General features: G+C 33.2%; 3 protein-coding genes across 5 annotated transcripts; all 3 read right to left on the bottom strand.

Annotated features, from left to right (window-relative positions):
• Positions 1-5,021: 5,021 nt before the first annotated feature.
• Positions 5,022-5,895, bottom strand: LOC123908312 (calmodulin-like protein 30). The gene has a single exon (XM_045958920.1). It carries the CDS (start codon positions 5,791-5,793, stop codon positions 5,218-5,220), a length of 576 nt encoding a protein of 191 aa, XP_045814876.1. The 5' UTR covers positions 5,794-5,895; the 3' UTR covers positions 5,022-5,217.
• Positions 5,896-8,747: 2,852 nt separating this feature from the next.
• On the bottom strand, positions 8,748-10,056 carry LOC123908499 (trihelix transcription factor ASIL1-like). Its single transcript, XM_045959153.1, has one exon. It carries the CDS (start codon positions 9,862-9,864, stop codon positions 9,031-9,033), a length of 834 nt encoding a protein of 277 aa, XP_045815109.1. The 5' UTR covers positions 9,865-10,056; the 3' UTR covers positions 8,748-9,030.
• Positions 10,057-13,567: 3,511 nt separating this feature from the next.
• LOC123908500 (ATP-dependent RNA helicase eIF4A) lies at positions 13,568-17,066 on the bottom strand. 3 transcript variants are annotated; one of them, XR_006809629.1, is made up of 8 exons: positions 16,930-17,066; positions 16,796-16,844; positions 16,566-16,703; positions 15,479-15,709; positions 14,777-14,816; positions 14,593-14,690; positions 14,251-14,353; positions 13,568-13,611 (listed from the first exon to the last, which is right to left on the bottom strand). XR_006809629.1 is itself a non-coding variant. In XM_045959155.1 (7 exons), exons 1-7 carry the CDS (start codon positions 16,995-16,997, stop codon positions 13,594-13,596), a joined length of 642 nt encoding a protein of 213 aa, XP_045815111.1. In that variant the 5' UTR covers positions 16,998-17,066; the 3' UTR covers positions 13,568-13,593. The 3 variants fall into 3 exon arrangements, 2 of the variants coding, with proteins under 2 accessions (XP_045815111.1, XP_045815110.1); XM_045959155.1 differs by lacking the exon at positions 14,251-14,353; XM_045959154.1 differs by lacking the exons at positions 13,568-13,611; positions 14,251-14,353 and having other exon boundaries at positions 14,382-14,690.
• Positions 17,067-20,035: the final 2,969 nt, after the last annotated feature.

Raw genomic sequence — 20,035 nt, 5'->3', positions numbered from 1 at the left:
TCCCTCAAAATCAAAGGGCTAATCCGGAAAAAAAAATCTAAAAAAAAGTAAAATTAAATGAATAATATAAGTGGAGGAGAAAAATATTAACATCCTCCTAATCATGTTAGGTAGTTGTTAGATGCTAATGTTAATATGTTATGGAAATTACTAACAAAGACCAGTGTCTCAAAGATGAGTCAAGCACAGAAACTAACAAGGCATTACTGGTCGGAGAGCTATTTTGCATGGGTACTCCATTTTGGACAGAGTACCGCTACCGGGTACGTATCGGGTACCGGTACGCGTATGGTACTCACCCGGTACGCACCGACGTCGTACCTAGTTTTTTTTTTGTTTTTTTGCAATGGGTACGCGTGTGGTATACCTGTGGTACGCGCATGGTACACCAATAAAAAAAAACACAATTTTTTTTCTTCTCCTTTTTTTCATTTATTAGTATTTTTTATAGGAAGATTTAAGATTTTTATTTGTTTATAATATAAAAGTAGTAACTACTACTAAAAAACAATATCAAAGTATTGACTATCTGGTTTTTATTCATAGCAATCTTCGTCTTCTCTCAAGAAAGAGAAATAGTAATACTTATAATGAAAGTGCAACAAAAATGTGGGATATTCGTAGAGATGAATGAAATTTATTTAATATATAGTTGATATTCTTGAAATTGCTAGTCTTTCTCGCGGTGAACCTAACTTGAGATCGCTCTTTTTAGTGATGATGAAGCAGGAAATCATTAACTCTTTCTGAGCTAATTGCTTTTTAATTTCATATTTTGATGTTTCGAACAATTTAAATTACTTTTAAAGTGTGATGTGATATTTTTTTGTTTAATTATTTGTTTTAACGATATAATTCTATTACTTAATATATATATATATATATATATATATATATATTTTAAAAAAATTATAAGGACGTACCCGTACCTTAGTTTTTCAAAAAATAACGTATCTCGTACCGGTACCCGTATCGGATACCAGTACCGTACCCGCACCCGAGCAACATAGTCGGAGAGTAAAGAAAAAAAGTGAGTCAAACACATAAACTAACAAAGCCTTTCTGGTTGGATTTGGAGTAAAGAAAAAAAGTGGGTTTACTGAAAAAGAGAATAAATAAGTAAAAAAAAAAATATAACTAGTGCTCATGTGACACTAGTTAAAGTACTATTTTTTATCTTTTTTTAGAAAATATAATTGACTTTATTGAATAACTAATGTAATTGGTCTATATTATAGATCAATTATTTAGTGAATTTAAAAAAAAAATGAGTTGCTACTTGTAATTGGTCTAGTGTAATTTAATGTAATTGTAATTGACTTCATTTTTTATCTTTCTTGTTACTTATTTAGTTAAAGTACTATTTTATCTGTTCAATATATACTTTTTTTTTTTGTTTTTTTTTTGTTTTTTTGATATCTCGGAGGTACTAATTAGCAACTTAGCATGACCAAATATGATCTTGATGGTTTTGCATAAAATGCCTAAAGATTTCAATTAACCATCTTTATTAAATTATTATCATGGTAAACACGTCAATATAATGATGTTGGTGTGTTTGTGAGCTTAATTCAGCTGATATGAACATTCCATTGTATACGTAGGAATTGAAGTTCGAATTCGGACAGTCCACTTATTCGTAAGAGTAAAAATTTTAGCCACTAAACTACTTGACAAAAAAAAAAACCACAAAAATGAGTCGAAACACCACACTTTTAACCAAAACTTTAAGTATTAAGTTCATGAGTTCTCTCACTTATAAATGTTAGCGGATCGAAGGTATAATCTTTATCCATATACCTAAATCACCATTGGAAAAACTTTCTCCGTCATCCTCATCCCCGCCGATGAAACCCAAACGAGACACTCCCCATGAGAATCCCTTCTTATTATTAGGAATACAAATACAAATTGACATCCTAAATTCGATGCTAGCTTGAGTAAAACAATAAACATACCATGCATAATAATGCAATATTGTTAATGAATTGAATTTACAGTAAGCACAGCACACGGATTGTACATACATACATGGATAGAATAAAACGGCACAACATGCGATCGATATATATATTATGCTTTCAAATTCCAAAACTCACACACACACGGGCAGCTGTAATATTAACTATGCTAGCTGGGATTCACTTTGCTTCAAATTCATAACAACACCCACCAATTTCTTTTTTATATTATTATTAGTACTAGTACTACTATTTTTTAACTATTTGTCACGTACATAATAAAGTAATATTATTAGTATTATTCAACCTTACTATACTGTTTCTACATTAATTATGGTCCTTCAATAAGGTTCCTTTGTGAAATTTCTTAGTAGTATCATTCAAGAGGGGACTATGGATATATATCATATTCATAGTTGTAAGGCCAAAGGCAAATGTGCATCTCAGGATCTCAAGGTCACACGAACGTTAATTTAAAATCAATAATTAAATGTAGAAATATTGTGATTAATTATTTAATTCTCTTGGTACAAACCAAATAGAAGAGCTAATTAAAAATTGGCTCAAGCTTCGAAAGTATGTTGTATTTATTATTACTGAGAATGTATATGTAATAGTAAAATATATAATTATGTATAGAGGATGCTTCCATCTGAGAATAAATTAGAGATAGTGTACGTTATTAACAAGTCAAATTCTGTGCAGATTTATTGGCTTTTCCAAATAAAATATGACAAGTTTGATGCTTTAAGGGCCACGTATAAACAGAGTAAAGCTTGAGGGAAAACTTATTAAAGATAGTATATGGTTTTAATGTGTGGTCTGCAACTGCAACAGCGGGTGCAATATAAACAAAATTGGGGTCTCCGTATTGGCATTGCAAATGAAATTTTGACCTCATTGACAGTATTTTCTGGCATTTTGCCGCAATAACAAGGTTCATAATGTAACCGCAATTTAAATGGTTTGTGATTTTGTGCATTAGGTGTTTATTTATATATGTAATGCAATTATTGAAAATTAAGAAGTCTCGTATAGGCGTGAACAACGAAAACTAAAGTGTTTATAAGTGGTGGAGAGTTTGAGCACATTGGTTTGAACTTTTAGACTACGAACCTCCATACTTGTGAACACAAACTAATCCACTATTATGTCTCACTCCAATTGGGTCTGCGCAAATAATTCAACTAATATCAGAGTCAGGTCCATTAAATAGCTACTATTTCAATTTTGAATATAAGCAAAAAATAACTTTGTAAATTCATTGAATAAAACATATATCTGGATTATAAATTCAAAATCGGAGTGAGTACAAAAAGAACAAAACAAAAAATGAGACTAGAATTTGAACTGGGCCTTGAAGCTCAACACAACTAAAACCATGAAAATAGAAGAGGGTGCAAGTAGCCACATGCCTCAGCCCAATTAAGGACACGCCCAAAAAATGTTGAAGTTTTCTCTCCCGACCCCCCTCATTTCTTTTTTACCCCCCAAAAATCCCATTTTGCCCCTGCGGTATGAAAATTTTTTGCCAACAAAATTCGGTTTATATAAACCGAAGTTTTTAAACATGGAAAAAAATTCGGTTTATATAAACCGAAATAACATATACCCCCCAAAAAGAAGGAAAATTTATGTGAAAATTTGTGTAGAGCTACCTGTGGTAAATTTATCATATCTCTCTGAATATAGGTCGTATGCTAATGATTTTTAATCCAGTGTAAAGAAGACAAAATTTACTACAAGATTGACACCGGAATTATTAAATTTCATTAAGTATAGTATGAGAAAATCTACCTACAAGTTTGAGAAAAGTTTCTGCAAAATGTTGTAGAGATACCTGTGGTAAATTTATCATATCTCTCTGAATATAAGTCGTATGCTAATAATTTTTTATCCAGTGTAAAGAAGACAAAATTTACTACAAGATTGACACCGGAATTGTTAAATTTCATTAAGTATAGTATGAGAAAATCTACCTACAAGTTTGAGAAAAGTTTATGCTCTGTTTCTGTACCAGTACCCATTATTTTGTCAAACTGAACCAATTGGATAGTTAAACCTCAAAACAAAAATTATATTTGTATTCTTGACACCCTAAGCTTTCCAACGAGTGGTCATTTATTCAAATCGGACATCGTTTAGTATTTCAAATAAATTGTGGAAGTTGAGGGTCTCATGCAGAATTTATGTAGGAAAGCTGGAAAAAATTTTGGAACAGAATATTTCGGTTTATATAAACCGAAATTTTTTAGCATGACAAAAAAATTCGGTTCGTATAAACCGAAGTACCCCAAGGGCAAAAACGGAAATTCAAGGGGTAGAAAAGAAATGAGGGGGTCGGGAGAGAAACCATAAAAAAATGTTTATAAGTTGTGGAGAATTTGAGCCCATTGATTCGAACTTTTAACTATCGACCTTCACACTTAACACAAACTAATCTACGATATTTTCTCTCCGGGCCCCCCATGTATCTTTTATACCCCCCAATATTCCAATTTTGCCCTTGATAAAAACTTCGGTTCGCAGAAACCGAAGTTTTTTCTAGTTCAAATTCAGGAAAATTTCGGTTAACAGAAACCGAATTTTGTTTTCAAGGCAAAAAAAATTCGATTCGTAGAAACTGAAGTTTTTATTGAAGGGCAAAAAAGTAAAATCCAGAGGGTGAAAAAGAACCATGGGGGGCCTAAAGAGAAAATATCATAATCTACTAGTATGAGTCTATTTGAATTTGATTATTTTTGAGCTTATGAAAAACAGTTTGTTAAGTTAGTTTATGAAAAACTAGCTTATAAAAATACAATTTTAGTTGGTGAGAACTTACGAATTAACATAAAAGCTTATTTATTTGCATAAGTTATTTTTCATAAACTCAAAAATAAATTAATCCAAACAAACAGGCCTTATATCATACTTCAATTGGGGTTATGCAATAATCCAACTGAATTTTAGTTGGTGTTTTTAAAATTAAAATTTTCTTTTTCTAAAATTGTCGATTCTTAGTAGCAATATTATGTTTATAGGAGATCAATTGTAACAGAACAAAGAAAGAGAATCAAATACAAAAATAAGATTCAATTTATTAGTTTCAAAACATGACACTAGTAACTATCAAAGAATGATAATCACCATGCATTTAACCAAACTTTAGCACTCAAAAAAGGATAAGCAAAATAAAGTACTAGATTTTTAAGACAAAAACTTCAGAAGCACTAAACAACATTATTCTCCTCTATATACCAATAAACATAATCACTTAAGCCAATAATTTCTTGCCATTCATCATCATCCTTGTAAACTCATTGATATCTATAAGACCATCACCATCTCCATCAACACCTTTAACCATTTTCTTACAAGCACTAAGGCTACAACTCTCACCTAGCCTTTTAAAAATTTGAGACAATTCTTCAGCACTAATTTTCCCATCACCATTTATATCAAATACTTGAAAAGCACTCTTAATATCTTCTTCTTTTATCTTACTACCTTCTCCATTGAACATTTCCATAAACTCTTTAAAGTCTATGAATCCATCTTTGTCAGAGTCCATTGCTTTGAATGCCTTCAATGCATCGCCATCACCGATACCTTTATCCAAAGCCTTTGCAGCTGATTTGTACTCTTCAAGACTAATCTTGCCATCTTTGTTGGTGTCGAATTTCTCAAACACCCATTTCATTTCATCTTTTTTAGGTTGGAAACTCATTTCGGTACTCGATGTTCGTGTTTGTCTCGAGTTGAAGCTGTTCTTTTGGGATATATTTTTTCGCGGAGAGTTTGGCTTGCCCGAAAAGCTACCACTAAACTTTAGGAAACTAAATTTCGACATAATCTTTTGATACGAAAAAAGTATACGAAGATATAAACTTGGCTTTACTATGATTATGGTTTATGAATCCAACTACATTATGACTTGTTTATATAGATATCATAAGTTTACCTCTATTGAACGGCTCTTGATATGATTTGTAGAGAAAAAGTAGTAGAATCTGAATAAAGATTTGTTCTTATGCCAAGAATTTTTAAACTTAAGTTGTGCATATGCTTTATTCTAGATTCTTAGAGTTGTGGTTGTGACTAGCTTCTTGTTAAAGTTATTTGCTCATTGATAGACACTAATTTGGTCCCTGATTTGGTAAGTTAGAATAATTTTTTTGTGGAAAGGACTTTCAGGAAAATTCACTTATGACTCAGTAGGCAAAACCAATTTTTTGTGTTGTTCAAGTTGAATTTGAAATGCATATCTATTTAATGATTCCTTTTGAACTTTTTATAAAACCGTGTATTCAGCACCATGCCCTACTTGTTGTGTTGAATCAAATTCTCATGTCATTTCTAAATTTGTTATTATGTATGTATACTAAAGTGTTGAAGGACAAAAACTTTATGACAAAGCAATATCAAACCAATTTTATTTGCCATGAGGGGAAGTCTCTAATACTAGTACTATTGGAGGATGAGGGAAAGTCCTGTTGGATTGGATCAAGGCATTAGATTAAGAGAAACCGCACAAGTGAGGTTATAGACCACATCTTTCCCTAACACCATGGATCTCTCCTGCTCCCCCATCGAGTTGAATCAGACTCTAATATCACTGTTGAATCATGAGAGGGAGTCTCACTGGATTAGACCAACACATTGAACTATGAAAGACCACACAAATAAGATTATACAACAATTAACTGAACAATCAATAGGTAGCAACCAATTAATTGTGCCACTCAAATATTTAACCGAATCAATATTAGAGGCAATAGAACTTACAGACGGAAAGTCCTCTATTAACCTCCAAGAATCTGTACCCAAAGTATGAACCTTCACTTGAGTTTTATAAACAATATTGCTATAATAATAACCGTTGTTACTATTATTATATCTAAAAATCGTAACAACTTTGTAGTTACCGGTCAAATGATCATAGCCAAAGCCATATCTATCTGGTCTCACCAACCTTTTTGTGTGGTAAGTTTGGAGAGGGCAATGTCCACAAAACAGCTTGGAAACTGACATCATGTTAGTCCTAATTTTACTTTTATTAAGTTTTTATCATCATCATTATTACTATTATTATTATTATTATTATTATTATTATTATTATTATTATTATTATTATTATTATTATTTATCATTTTTATTATTGAGGTCTATGATGAACCCCATATAGTGTTAGTCTACCTTATATATTTGGTGTTAAAAATTGACAATAAGGACATTTTTGGCTGACGAGGTAAACTCAAGGGACATAAACGGGACATTTATTAAATAAATGAGCAAAACAAAACTTGAAAATTAATTAAGTGCTCAAAAGAGTATTTAAGCTTAATATAATCGTGTCCCTTTTGGTCCTACTTATAAGGAGATAATTTACAATTTTTTTGTTAAACTAGTATTCAAACCTCTGCTAAGCACGGGTAGAAATACATTTGTAGATTTATTAACTTATCAATTCCTATATTAATATTTAAGTCAAAATATAGGTTTCAGTTGAAAGTCAAAGTGAGTGAGTATAGTGGTAGTGGTGTTTGATTTTAAATGTATAAATCCCTAAAGGGAATTAAAAGGACGATACACCTTCTGCACCAAGAGCACTATTTTCTGTCTTGGACTGTAAAAACATCCCTTCATTTGGTCTAGTAGTAGAAAGATAGATTTTGCATAGGTCCCGAATTCGAGTCATGCTAGTGTCCTTGCCTTTAAATGCATTCACTGCCTCAGTTTCACCAATACCCTTACCATCATTGTTGGATTCAAAATTCTCAAACAGTACTCGCTCTATTTACTCTTTCTTTGGTTGGAAACTCATTTCTGCATTTGATGTTTATCTTGACTTGAAGTTGTTCTGTTGTGGTAGATTTATTCGTGGAGAAGTTGGCTTCCCTGAAAAGCTACCATGAAACTTTAAGAAACTCAAATTCAATATGCCATTTTTCTTGAACTTTTGATACACAAGATATATAGAGCTGTAAATTTGGCTTTAGTATGATTATGGTTTATGAGTGCTACTAAATTATGGTTTGTTATTTAGAATTAGATATCATAAGCTTCCTACAATTGTAGATGAAAAGTAGTAGAATCTCATGCCAAGAGTTTTTAAACTACAATTGTAACTAGCTAGTTGTTTAAAGTTATTTGCTCATTGATATATAGACACTGATTTGGTGTAAATAGAATAACTTTCGGTGGAAGGGATTTTGAGCAAGGCTCACTTATGACTCTTATGTATAGAAAGTATAGAAAAAATTTGATTGAAAAGGAGAACACATTATTATCCCACACGATTAAATTTACAATACAATGTTTCTTATGTTGAAAGACAAGAAATTTCCCGACGAATTATTTTCCTTCTGTCAATGGAATTTGACAGTTTAATAAATCATTAATTTCGCAGATTTAAGGCTACATATCATATTGTATCGGTATTATTTAAAGGAGAATTCCCTAATGAAAAAAGGCAGACAATACCACATACAGATTCTGAGTTTAACATGGTATCAGGAAAAGTTATCAAAAGTAGTATGAGGATTGATGAATAGGTAAAGCAAAAGATCGAGGCTCAGACTCATCATCAAAAGAGTAAATAGAAGCCAATCTCATCATCTATAAACAGGAGGCATTCAACATTCTGTACATATTCAAAATTCAGATTTCAAAATGTTTATTATGTTGGATAAATGTGTTATTTCAGAAGCTTGGCTAGTTTCTTCTACATCATAAATGAGTTTATTTTGATTTTGATCAATAATTTCATATCCTACGTTCATTTCTGCAAACAAATCAACCATGTAAACTGTAAATTTCAAATTCATAAAAACATCCTAAAAATGCTTTATGTACAATACAACAACAAACACATACTACATGTTTCGAACAAACAGTTTGACAAAATCACAGTCACACAAGGACGTCAAAATCACAGTGACACGCTGTGATCTGCTAAACTAATACACTAATTGTCCTTTCTTGATAAATAAAATAACCCTCTATGATTAAGGGGATATATAATTGCAATAACACAAATTCAAGATATAAAACATTGATTAAAATGATGGTTTTAACCTAATCTAATCTAAGAAGACCCAAATGCTTTTCCAATAGAATCAACAATCCTCCATTGAGATTCAAGTATCATACGAATCCTCTTATTCTCCATCTCCAACCTAAACCTTTCAGTTTCTTTCATCATCTCCATCTTCATATTTTCCAATCCAACAATCCTCTCAGCAAAACCTCTTAACTCCGCCGTCAACCCCTTCATCATCGTCACTCCCTCATCCTCCTCTTCATCATCATCCTCCTCCTCCTCCTCCTCCTCCTCCTCATCATCATCATCATCACCACCATCATCAATTTCATTTGTAAAAGCTGGTTTCTGGTTAAGAATATTATTCATACTTCTTGACCTAACACTATGCTTCAAACTTCTTGACCTAACACTAGGCTTTTTCCCTCTCTCACCACCATCACTATCCTCATCAGATACAGGGAAATTGTGAAGAACAGGTCGAGCAGAGATAGGAAGAGGACCACGTTCAAGATCATCCATGAGACGAAAATACTGCCAAGAACGAGAAGAAACAGCGGAGGAAGTAGCGGTGAGACGGTGTTTTTCAGATCGGTGACGTTGACGGAGTTTTTCCATCTTATGACGACATTGAAGAGCGGTTTTAGAAGGATGATTGTAATCGTAACCACAACGAGCAGCGACTACAACGGCAACTTCTTCCCATTGACTGCCGCGAAGTGGACCACGTTTGAGAGAGTACCATTTTTCTTGATAAGCTCTGATGAGGTTAATAGTTTCTTGATGAGTCCATGGGATGGGTTGGGGTTTTTTTGTGAGTGAGGAAAGGGTGAGGGTGGGTTTTGGTGGTGAAGAGGAGGAGGGAGTGGTGGCCGCCATGATGTGGAAATTTGGTGTTTTGTGTTTTAGGGTATAGGGTATAAGTATTATTGGTGGGTGTGGTGTGTGGTGTGTGGTGTGAGAGTTGGGGGTAGTGAAAGGGGAAAGTGGGTTATGTTATGGTTATGGGTTTGGTTGACAATTGAATTTGATCGCGGTGGTTGGTTTGTCTGTTGGGTGGGTGGATAGTGACTAGATAGTAACAGAAATTTTTTTTTTCTACCCCAACAATCTTCATTCTACCCCAACATATTTTTAAAAATACCCAATATACCCTTATTAAAAATTAATATATTTTAAAATTATTTTTTTTGTCGTATTATACTGTTCCGGTATAATTTTCATCCTCCAAAAAATCTGTTCCGGTAAGTATTTATCGTTACCGGTAAGTTAACTTTACCGGTACACTTTTTAAAAAGTGTTCCGGTATGTTAATATTACCGGTACACTTTTTAATAAGTTTTCCGGTATGTTAATTTTACCGGAACATTTTTTCAAAGTATTCCGGTTTAAAAAAAATATGGATTGTTACCGGAACACTTTTTAAAAAGAGTTCCGGTTTATATCATTTGCAGAACTTTTATATTACATACCGGAACACTTTAAAAGTGTTCTGGTATTATAGAAGTGTTCCGGTAATTATGGTAATTATAGAACGTTTATATTACAGAACTTCTATTGTTTGATATGTGGACTTGGGTATTATGGTATTATGGTATGAGATGTTTGATGGAGTGTTTAAGTGGTTTGGTTCTTCCCACTTGATAGCTAACTTTTTAGGGAGGGGTACCCAAGTTCTTGGATGGATCTGGACTCCTTGAAACAAAGGAATATATAATGTAAGTGCAGAAGATAAGAAAGAAAACTACCAATCATTGCCTCCTGCTTACAATCATGTACGACAGACTCATCCACACCATATTTTCCATACTTCCTTTGTTCCTCCCCTTCCTTCTACAGGAACCATAATTAGAGGCCTATGGATTTGAGTCCTGTCGTTGTTATTTTTTAAACTTCTATTTAATATCAATCAGTCATTTTCTTCTGTTTCTGAATCATATTACAAGTTATTTATATATCATTGTTGATGAGATATCAACTAACACCAGAAGCCTTTTTAAAAAGTGTTTTGAAAATTGTTCTTGTATTATAGGCTTGGTAGCTATACACGCTGGTTGAGTGCTTTTCTTATCCAGGTGATGGACGTATTCTTATTCCAGAACACTTGTATAATACCATTACCAGAACACTTTGTTCCGGTATGTAATATAAAAATTCTGAATATGATACAAACCGGAACACTTTTTAAAAAGTGTTCCGGTAACAATCCATATTTTTTTCTAAACCGGAACACTTTAAAATAAATGTTCCGGTAAAATTAACATCCCGAAAAAAAAAAAAAGTATGATCGGAACAGTGTTTCGGGGGTGTGATCAGTCTACCGGAAAAGTTATAAAACGACAAAGTAAAAAATATTAAAATATACTAAAATTTGAGAAGGGTATAATGGACATATTGGAAAATATGTTGGGGTAAAGAGATAATTGTTGGGGTAGAAAAAAAAAATTCCATGACGTACAGACGCGGTAGTGGGTTGAGTGGGTTGAGTGGGTTGAGATAGAGTTCTGCCACATTACATTACAATCCTAAGCATCTCCTTGTCGGATTTTTTCACTTTTACCGTGACTTCAACGGTAATCCTCAGCCAAATCGTATGAGGTGTGAGTATAGTTTGAGCCTTTGAGGATTTATATATTTAATAATTACATTATTTAAAAAATATTTTGCAAAAGAGTGTTTTTTTTTTTTTGGTTGTTTGATCAATGCCAATTGGATTTGACACACAATTATTAATGTCGGCCGTCTGATTTAGAATAACGACTAAGATCATTTAACTGTGTTATAATTGATGTGTAATCTAAACCTTGCGATCTTAAACCAACGGCCGTAATTGAATATGGCATGAAATTATGTTTATCTACTACAACAACATATCTAAGTCCCCCTTAAAGGCCCTTGTTACCATTTTTCGCTAGTGCCAATCTTGATTCTCCTTGCAGTTCTCCCTTGAACCTCTGATCAAAAGTCTAGCTTCAAGTCCCCCTTAAAGGGCCTTGTTAAATGTTACCATTTTTTTCCTAATTCAGCAAAGTTTCAACAAATTTTGAGAACTGATAAGTCTAATTCAACAAAGTTTCCACGAATTTTGAGAACTGATCAGTCTAATTCAGCGAAGTTTCAACGAATTTTAAGATTTTCTCTAAACGAGTGTATATTTTTGTGGTTGATCCATTTTATGGGTTGTTGAGACTGTCACGTGGATGTGAACAATTAGACAGTTGTGTCTTTTTAGACATGAGTCGAGTGGACGTCTAATTGTAAATAGAGAGTCCGTATGGCAAATTGACTTCGAGAGCTTGTTCTTCTACCTTGTGGCTCGACACTAATACCAGTGGTGCGTAGTTGGACTAGGCACCCGAGCCTTAGAAATGGACTTTGACCCAATCCAAAACAAAAAGACGATTTTTCAGTTGAATATTGTCCAGTAAGTATTTTTTTTACTAAAATAATTGACTAATTTTAGAAACGTGAATTAAGTAGAAAATAAAGTGAGCTGTGAGAGTGGAAAATAACGTGAATTATTTTACTGTATTTGGTATATCTTGAAGACAAGAAATGGAAAAGCATTTCACCACAATGAAGTGAGCTGTGACTGAGGGTGGAGAATTTAGTGGAAGACAGAAAAAAAATTATGATGAAATTGCTTGAAAACTAAAGTGAATAGTCTCAAGTATACTGTTTTTCAATTGTGCTTGAACCCGCTTGAATGTCTAGGATTGTTGCAGCATTCTAAGTAGTATGAAGAGTAACAGATAATTTGGGGTTTGCTCATTTGTTGGGTTGGCTATGTGGGATTAATGGAATTATGCAGCAGAAGAAGTATGGAGAGAGCAACTAAACTGTGATACGCTAACATGGGTATTTTTGGAGCTAGCAGTGTGAAATTTGGTAGGTCATTGGCAGTAAGGTATGGATATTGTGTTGAAGGTTGGTGCATATCCTACTTCTGTTATTCACGTTTAAGAATACAGTGATCAAGTAATTTGGCAATATTGGTGTATTGAAGAGTCAAGGGCGAGGCTGTTGATAAATGACTAAGGAGGCATGCATGTAACTTGTATAGTTGTATGTATTGGCAGAATGGCAGCAAGCTAACAAGGTTTTAGAAGGGGGGTCAGGTCATGCTTATTACTTGGGAGATTCAGATTGGTTTATTTTGCTTTTATTGAATATATATGTGGGTGTGGATAAATGTTTGAGTTTTAGCAGCTATTAGGTTTTAATTTGGTTTTGGGTGTTTTCATCTCTGTTGTTTTTGCTTTCAGGTATGCTAAACTTAGTTATTAGTTCCTTATTGTACTGTAACATTCTTGGCTCTTGCACATTGTGCTTAATACAAATGCATCTTATCATTGCAAAAAAAAAATTGTATAGATGTCCACATTAAAAAGTTAGGAGATGTTAAAGACAAAACATCGATGTCCTTGCATGCAAAATAACTAGAGAAAAAAGAACCTTATTAGTATCTTTTGTGTGCAGAAACTAGAAGGGAGTAGTTGTTCCTGACACGATATTCAAAGTAATGGGAGATCTTAAAGTCTTCAACCATTCATGAGAGCAGGCAATCAAATTCTTTGCTTTCTTCCAGGTAAGGAGAAGGGTTAAACATCATAAGATGTCAAGAATCTGCATTATGTCCAAACATATAATCTATAAGACCAATTAAAGAACCATACTTAGTTAAAACATATATATCTAACCAAAAGTAAGACCCAAATAACAATTACCAAAGTCTTCTTCCCATCAAGTGTGGTTAGTACTTAGTTAAAAGAATCGAATAAGGCCAAAATGTTTTGTAATGGTCCATATCTACATATTGCGCATTGAAGTCTAGATCTTTATTGATGGTTTGCCCTATAGTTTTCTTAGGTTTACCTCTTCCTCCAACTATTCGATTATCCTTAGTCCACTCTCCTTAGAAGTGCTTCTACACGTCTTCTTCACATATGCCCAAATCAACTATGATAAGACTCTACCCATGACTTTATTCATAATCTTATTGTTGTCTTATATACATTGATTATCCTTAATCCACTCCAAGTGCTTCTGCATGTCTTCACATATGTCAATATCATCTATATGATAAGTCTCTATCCTTAACTTCATTCATAATCTTAATTTTATTTTATATATACATTCTCATCTCTACAACACTAATCTTTCATAGACTATTGTCCAGTATTTAGTCCATAAAACACTGCAGATTTTATAACTACGCGATAAAATCTTTTTCAAAATAAAACAAACTATGTGATAAAATCTTGCCTTTTGTTTGAGTGATACTTTTCTACAACAAATTACACCGAAAGAAAATCTTCATTTTATGCATCCAACTTGAATCATATGATTAATGTCTCCCTTTACCTCCCTGAAATTTTGTATGATTGATCTAAGATACTTAAAATATGCCACATCTATAAGTAATGTTTTTCGATTTGCACCTCTAAGCTATGAATAGTGCGTCTTCTGCTAAACTTGTATTTGATATACTTTGTTTTACAGCTACTTAAAGGAAAGTCTCTAGGACTTGTATGCATATTTATAAATTTTCATCTATTTCTTCTTTGGACTCTTTAACTAAAACTATATTATCTTCTTTGGACTTACTTGCATTGGCATCTCTGGCATGACAATGCCGGCACTTTCTTCGATACTTTTTAGAGTTACCACTTCCCCACCAACAACCATATTGATAACAATTCCATCTGCACATTAGTCAGGAATCTAATCAATGATGCAAACATCCAAACTACCACTTAACAAACCATAGAACAAGGCAGCAAAAAAGGACCAGCTGTTAAACAAGAAGCCAAGCGCCTTCCGTATGTTTCCTGCACAAAAACAAAAAAAAAAACAAAAATGAAGGTTATGAGAAGAATGGAAAGTGAATCGTTGGGGTAGGAGGAAGATACAATAGGGAAACACACACAGCACTTTTACAACACTTAATTTCAAGACCAGCATTCTTCTGTTATTAAAGAAAAATGAGGCTATAGGTAGGTATAAAGATGGATGATTCTTGAGAAACAAAAATCTAACTGAAGAAACAAATTTTGTTAGTTCTCTTCTCAATAGCAAGCGGTGGCTCCGGACAAAAGAAACCTTATACAGCTAAACCTTAGAATGGTTTGAGGTTAAGAGTCCACCTGATTTACATGAATTTATCTAATGAATAAAAAACTTTCATCACAAAAGCCAAGTTGTACAATACAGTTTCAGGTACAAAAGAAACAACAGCACATCATCTGACAGGCAGCTTTTGCTGTTTTATATAATTGATTAATCGACAAAGGATCTTCCACCCAAGCAACAAGTGACACCACAATGAGTAACAGTATGGTGAAGATTGAGAAAAGTAAAAACAATTGTGAAAAGCCACAATATAATACAGAGTCTCCTTTTTTGTGAGGTGAATAATACAAAGGGAAACATGTGAACGCAGAAAGTCTCGAGGTAAATGTGAATTACAGAAAAGAAAAGAATAAGTAATTACCTTTTTCGCCGGTAACTCGTAGTTAATGAGAAGATGAGCATTCATGGGAGACTCCCCAGAGGTAAGAAGAGGAAGGCAAGCATCAGTCACAATAATCACATGAGATCTATCATCTTTCCCAATATCATCTTCATTCCCTGCTCCAGCATGACTAATCTGATTCCATCTCGTTGTCACTTGACAAAATTTCTCTAAAACAAAAGCTCGTTCATCTTCAGCAAGGTCACTGTACTGACGACACATGACAAAGAAAATCAAGTTGAGTGAAGAACAAAAAGTCAGCAAGGAACCACAGAAACATAAACCCAAAACACGTATAAAGAAATCTAAACACCAATGACATCCATCCATCCATCCATTTATTTTCCGTCATTTTTTCCCCAAGTTCGTGCAAGAGCCTTAATAGTTATTTTGATACTTAAATCAAAAGCACATGTATGTATGCGAACAAATTCAAGTCCCATTTGGATAAACTACTGAATTAAGCCCTTATAGCATACTTCCTCTGACCTTAATTATAAGCAAACTTTCACTGTTTAGATTCATTGGGTAACTGATGTATCTGAACTTAATTATGGACCAGATACATTTGTTATCCAATGAATCTAAAAAATGAAAATTTGCTTATAATTAAGGCCGGAGCAAGTAAGCTTTAACATATAAGTGCTTATATATATGCTATTTCTGTAACAAACAATAAAGACAATATTTTTTCATATAAACAAAAAGCTATTTCCATAAGTTCTTCCGAACAGTTTCACAAGTGCTTATACCACTAAATAGACTAAAGATCTTTACTAGTTATAGTCATACTTAAAATTAAAAGCACATGTATGTGCGAAAACAAGTTAACTAGTTAAGGCCTCGTTTGGATAAACAATCTAATTACACACTTATAGCATAAACGTTTATCATATAAGCTAAAAGCTACTTCAATAAGTTCTCCAATATCTTCTACCGAAAGGTCTCACAAATACTTATACCAGTATATAAGCTCAAATAAGTCAATTTGAAAATACCCTAAATCCAAATAATATAGAAAATGGGAAAAAGATAATGAAAAATGGAAAAGGATGATGAATAGTACCAAAGCAGAAGATGAAATGAAAGGGAGAGGTGAAAGAGAAGAGCAGAGAGAGTCAAGGTCATCACGAGTGCTGCAACAGACAACAATGGGCAAACAAGAACGCCGACCAACCAAATCAAGAAGATCAACCAACGTTTGCTGCAATCAAATTAAAATTAATCAAATTCAAAATCAAAATAAGTAGAATTGAATTGTAGAGATGAAGATGAAGATGAAGATGATGATGATACCATTTTGAATTGGAGTCTGTCTACTGCAAGATAGAAATGACGCGGGTGACTGAAGAAGAAGATGAAAAAACAGAAAAGGGTTAATACATAACATAATTCAAAAGAGGTAATAATAGAAGAAGAATGAAGATTACCCAATTTGATATTGATACTGAGACTGAGAAGGAGAAGACGGAGTATCGATGCTATTATCCATGGCCATCTTCCGAAATGGGAAACAAACTTTCTGCGCTCGCTCACACACCCTAACTCTCAAAAGGTGTATACTTAGTTTTTGGTACCAAAAAAAAAAAAATACTTTGAGAATGAAAAATAAAAAAATAAAATGAAATAAGTTTAAATAAATGAATTTTTGTTTTAAAAAGGATTATTATAAAAAAAATTCCATGAAATGTGAATCTCCGTTCAATTCTCATTGTAAAGCAAAATAAAAAATTATAAAAATTTTGTTTATTTGAAATAATTAAAGGGTCATGTTAACATTTATCTTAAAAAAAAATTGTAAAAAAATAAAGGTCGTGTTTAATATGTATGATGTACTCTAATGCAAGAAATTTAATGCTAAAACGTAAAAATACACAAATTACAAAAATACATTTTCTTTTTTAACATGTTTTCGGGCACATGTTAACATTATTCATAATTAAAATACAAAGTTAATTCTTTACAAAAAAAAAATAAATTCAAAGTTAATTATACATAGTTTTTTTTTTGTTTCGAGTGATACATCTTCATAACTAGTACTATAACTATCCAAATCTCTTGTAAGTTTTATAAGCTTCATTAATTTTGTTATAATCAAGATCAAGAACAAATGTGATTCCTTCCTTTTGAGTAAATTTCTTTTTTATTTTAAGTTTTTAACTACTACAATAATTGTTCATCTTCAATCTTGAGAGGGAAACATTCTTAATGTTTATGTTATTGTAAGTCTTATATATGCTTAGTTATGCATATGGGCCAACATTGTATTTGTTGTTGAAATATTAGGAAGAAGATATCATAGGACGTAATTCAGGTGTATGAATCATTGGAAAACTGTAAAGAAAATGTTATACCTTCGAGGGGAAAAAAAAATGGTTTATGTATATGCAGACGAACAATCTATAACTAGAAGTAATCAGTTATTTATATTTTAACTTTGTTGGTTGTGTTGATTCTCATATATTAACATCGCAATACATTTGTATGATGATTGTGGTGCTATTTTGTGGAAAAGTATTGAGCAAAATTTGGCAACTACTTTTACCATGGAAGTTGAGTTTGTCTTATATTTTAAGGCTACTCACGCTTTATGTCTTAAAAGTTTTATTTATGGCCTTAGAATCATAGATTTTATTTCTAGGCATGTGAAAATTTTATACTATAATTCAGTTGTTATCTAACTTGTTGTGATCAAAATGGTAATCCTCAAGTTGTATTGATCAAGCACACATTACTTATATAGACAAAGCACCATATATAAGCTAATGGCCAAAGTACACATTTGTATTGGGCTTAATGCTCATAAGGCCCAATACCTAACATAATCCTCCCCTAATTGTATGACTATACAATTAACAAAACAAGCAAAAAACAAACTAGAATCAACAAACATTATAATCCAAACTAAAACAGATCAAAGACAAAATGCAGCATCACAAGCCAGTCAAGCTCATTGGCAAGCCAGGCAAGCTAGTTGAGCGCGCGCCAATCTTGCAGGCCTCAGGCACATACAGACAAGCCAGGCAAGCCTTGCAGGCCTCAACTGCAGCCAATCAAGCAGCACTATCACACCTTCTGAAGAGCCATCATTCCCAATTTGCTTCTCAATTTCTGAAATGTATCAAGTTTTAATGGTTTAGTCATCAAATCAGCTAGCTGCTCTTGAGTTGTACAATGCTTAAGCTCCACAATTCCTTCCTTAGCAAGATTTCTCAAGAAGTGAAATCTCACATCTATATGCTTACATCTTCCATGCATTATAGGATTCTTTGATAATTTGATGGATGAACTATTGTCACAGTAGATCAAAGATGTCTTGCCTTGTCCAATCCCTAAATGACTCAGAATATTTCTCAACCAAATACACTGACAAGCACACAAGGAAGCTGCAACATACTCAGCTTCAGTAGTAGACAAGGTTACAATAGGCTGTTTCTTTGAAGACCAAGATATAGCACCTGTTCCAAGCATAAACACATAACCAGAAGTACTTTTTCTGTCATCCAAATCACCAACATAGTCTGAATCTGACCAACCTATCAGCTCATTCTCATTAGGGTTGTGGCTGTACATGATTCCATCAGCTAGTGTACCCTTCAAGTATCTCAAAATTCTCTTTATAGCAGTGATATGCAATTCTGTTGGCCTGTCCATAAACCTGGCAACCAAGCACACTGAGTAGGCTAAGTCTGGCCTAGTAGCTAGCAAATACATTAAGCATACAACCATCTGCTTGTATTCCCTTGCATCAGTGGCTGTTCCATTTTCATCTTTGACAAGCTTAGAACCTGGCACTATTGGACTACATACCTCATTACAGTTTTCCATGCCAAACCTTTTCAAAATCTCTGCTGCATACTTGTTTTGATTGATGAAAATTCCTGCTTTGGATTGAATGACTTCAACTCCAAGGAAATATTTCATCCTCCCTAAGTCAGTCATAGCAAACTTTCTTTTCATAGACTCTTTGAATTCATGAATCATATCCATATCATTACCAGTACATATTAAATCATCAACATACAAGCTGACAATTAATATTTTTCCACCTTTTCCATATTTCACAAACAATGTGTGTTCATGAGAGCATTTTTCAAACTTTTCAAAATTGAAATAACTTTCAATCTTGCTGTACCATGCTCTGGGAGCCTGCTTCAATCCATAAAGAGCCTTTTTCAATTTGTACACTTTGTTATTACCATCCTTCTGATATCCAAGAGGTTGTTCCACATATATATCTTCAACTAGTTCACCATGTAAAAAAGCACTTTTTACATCCAATTGGAACACACTCCACCTTTCTTTAGCTGCTAATGCCAATATAGATCTGATTGTATCCCATCTTGCCACAGGAGCAAATACTTCATTGTAGTCAACACCAAGTTTCTGACTATAGCCCTTAGCAACCAGCCTAGCTTTATGCTTTTCAATCTCACCCTTTTCATTGTACTTAGTCTTATAGATCCATTTAACTCCAATTGCATTGGAACCATCTGGTAGAGTTGTCAGCTCCCAAGTATCATTGTTCTTTATTGC

The sequence above is a fragment of the Trifolium pratense genome, linkage group LG2 (assembly GCF_020283565.1).
Source record: "Trifolium pratense cultivar HEN17-A07 linkage group LG2, ARS_RC_1.1, whole genome shotgun sequence".
Classification (NCBI taxonomy): Eukaryota; Viridiplantae; Streptophyta; class Magnoliopsida; order Fabales; family Fabaceae; genus Trifolium; species Trifolium pratense.
This window is presented reverse-complemented; position numbering and strand designations above follow the sequence as displayed.

What these genes read in the sequence shown, in the direction of transcription:
- LOC123908312 (XM_045958920.1), bottom strand. Translation starts at nt 5,793, where the DNA reads ATGTCGAAATTTAGTTTCCTAAAGTTTAGTGGTAGCTTTTCGGGCAAG.
- LOC123908500 (XM_045959154.1), bottom strand. Translation starts at nt 16,997, where the DNA reads ATGGCCATGGATAATAGCATCGATACTCCGTCTTCTCCTTCTCAGTCT. An exon ending in CAGTATCAATATCAAATTGG is followed by an intron (nt 16,845 to 16,929) that starts GTAATCTTCATT and finishes CTTCTTCTTCAG; the next exon opens with TCACCCGCGTCATTTCTATC. An exon ending in ACAGACTCCAATTCAAAATG is followed by an intron (nt 16,704 to 16,795) that starts GTATCATCATCA and finishes ATTTGATTGCAG; the next exon opens with CAAACGTTGGTTGATCTTCT.
- LOC123908499 (XM_045959153.1), bottom strand. Translation starts at nt 9,864, where the DNA reads ATGGCGGCCACCACTCCCTCCTCCTCTTCACCACCAAAACCCACCCTC.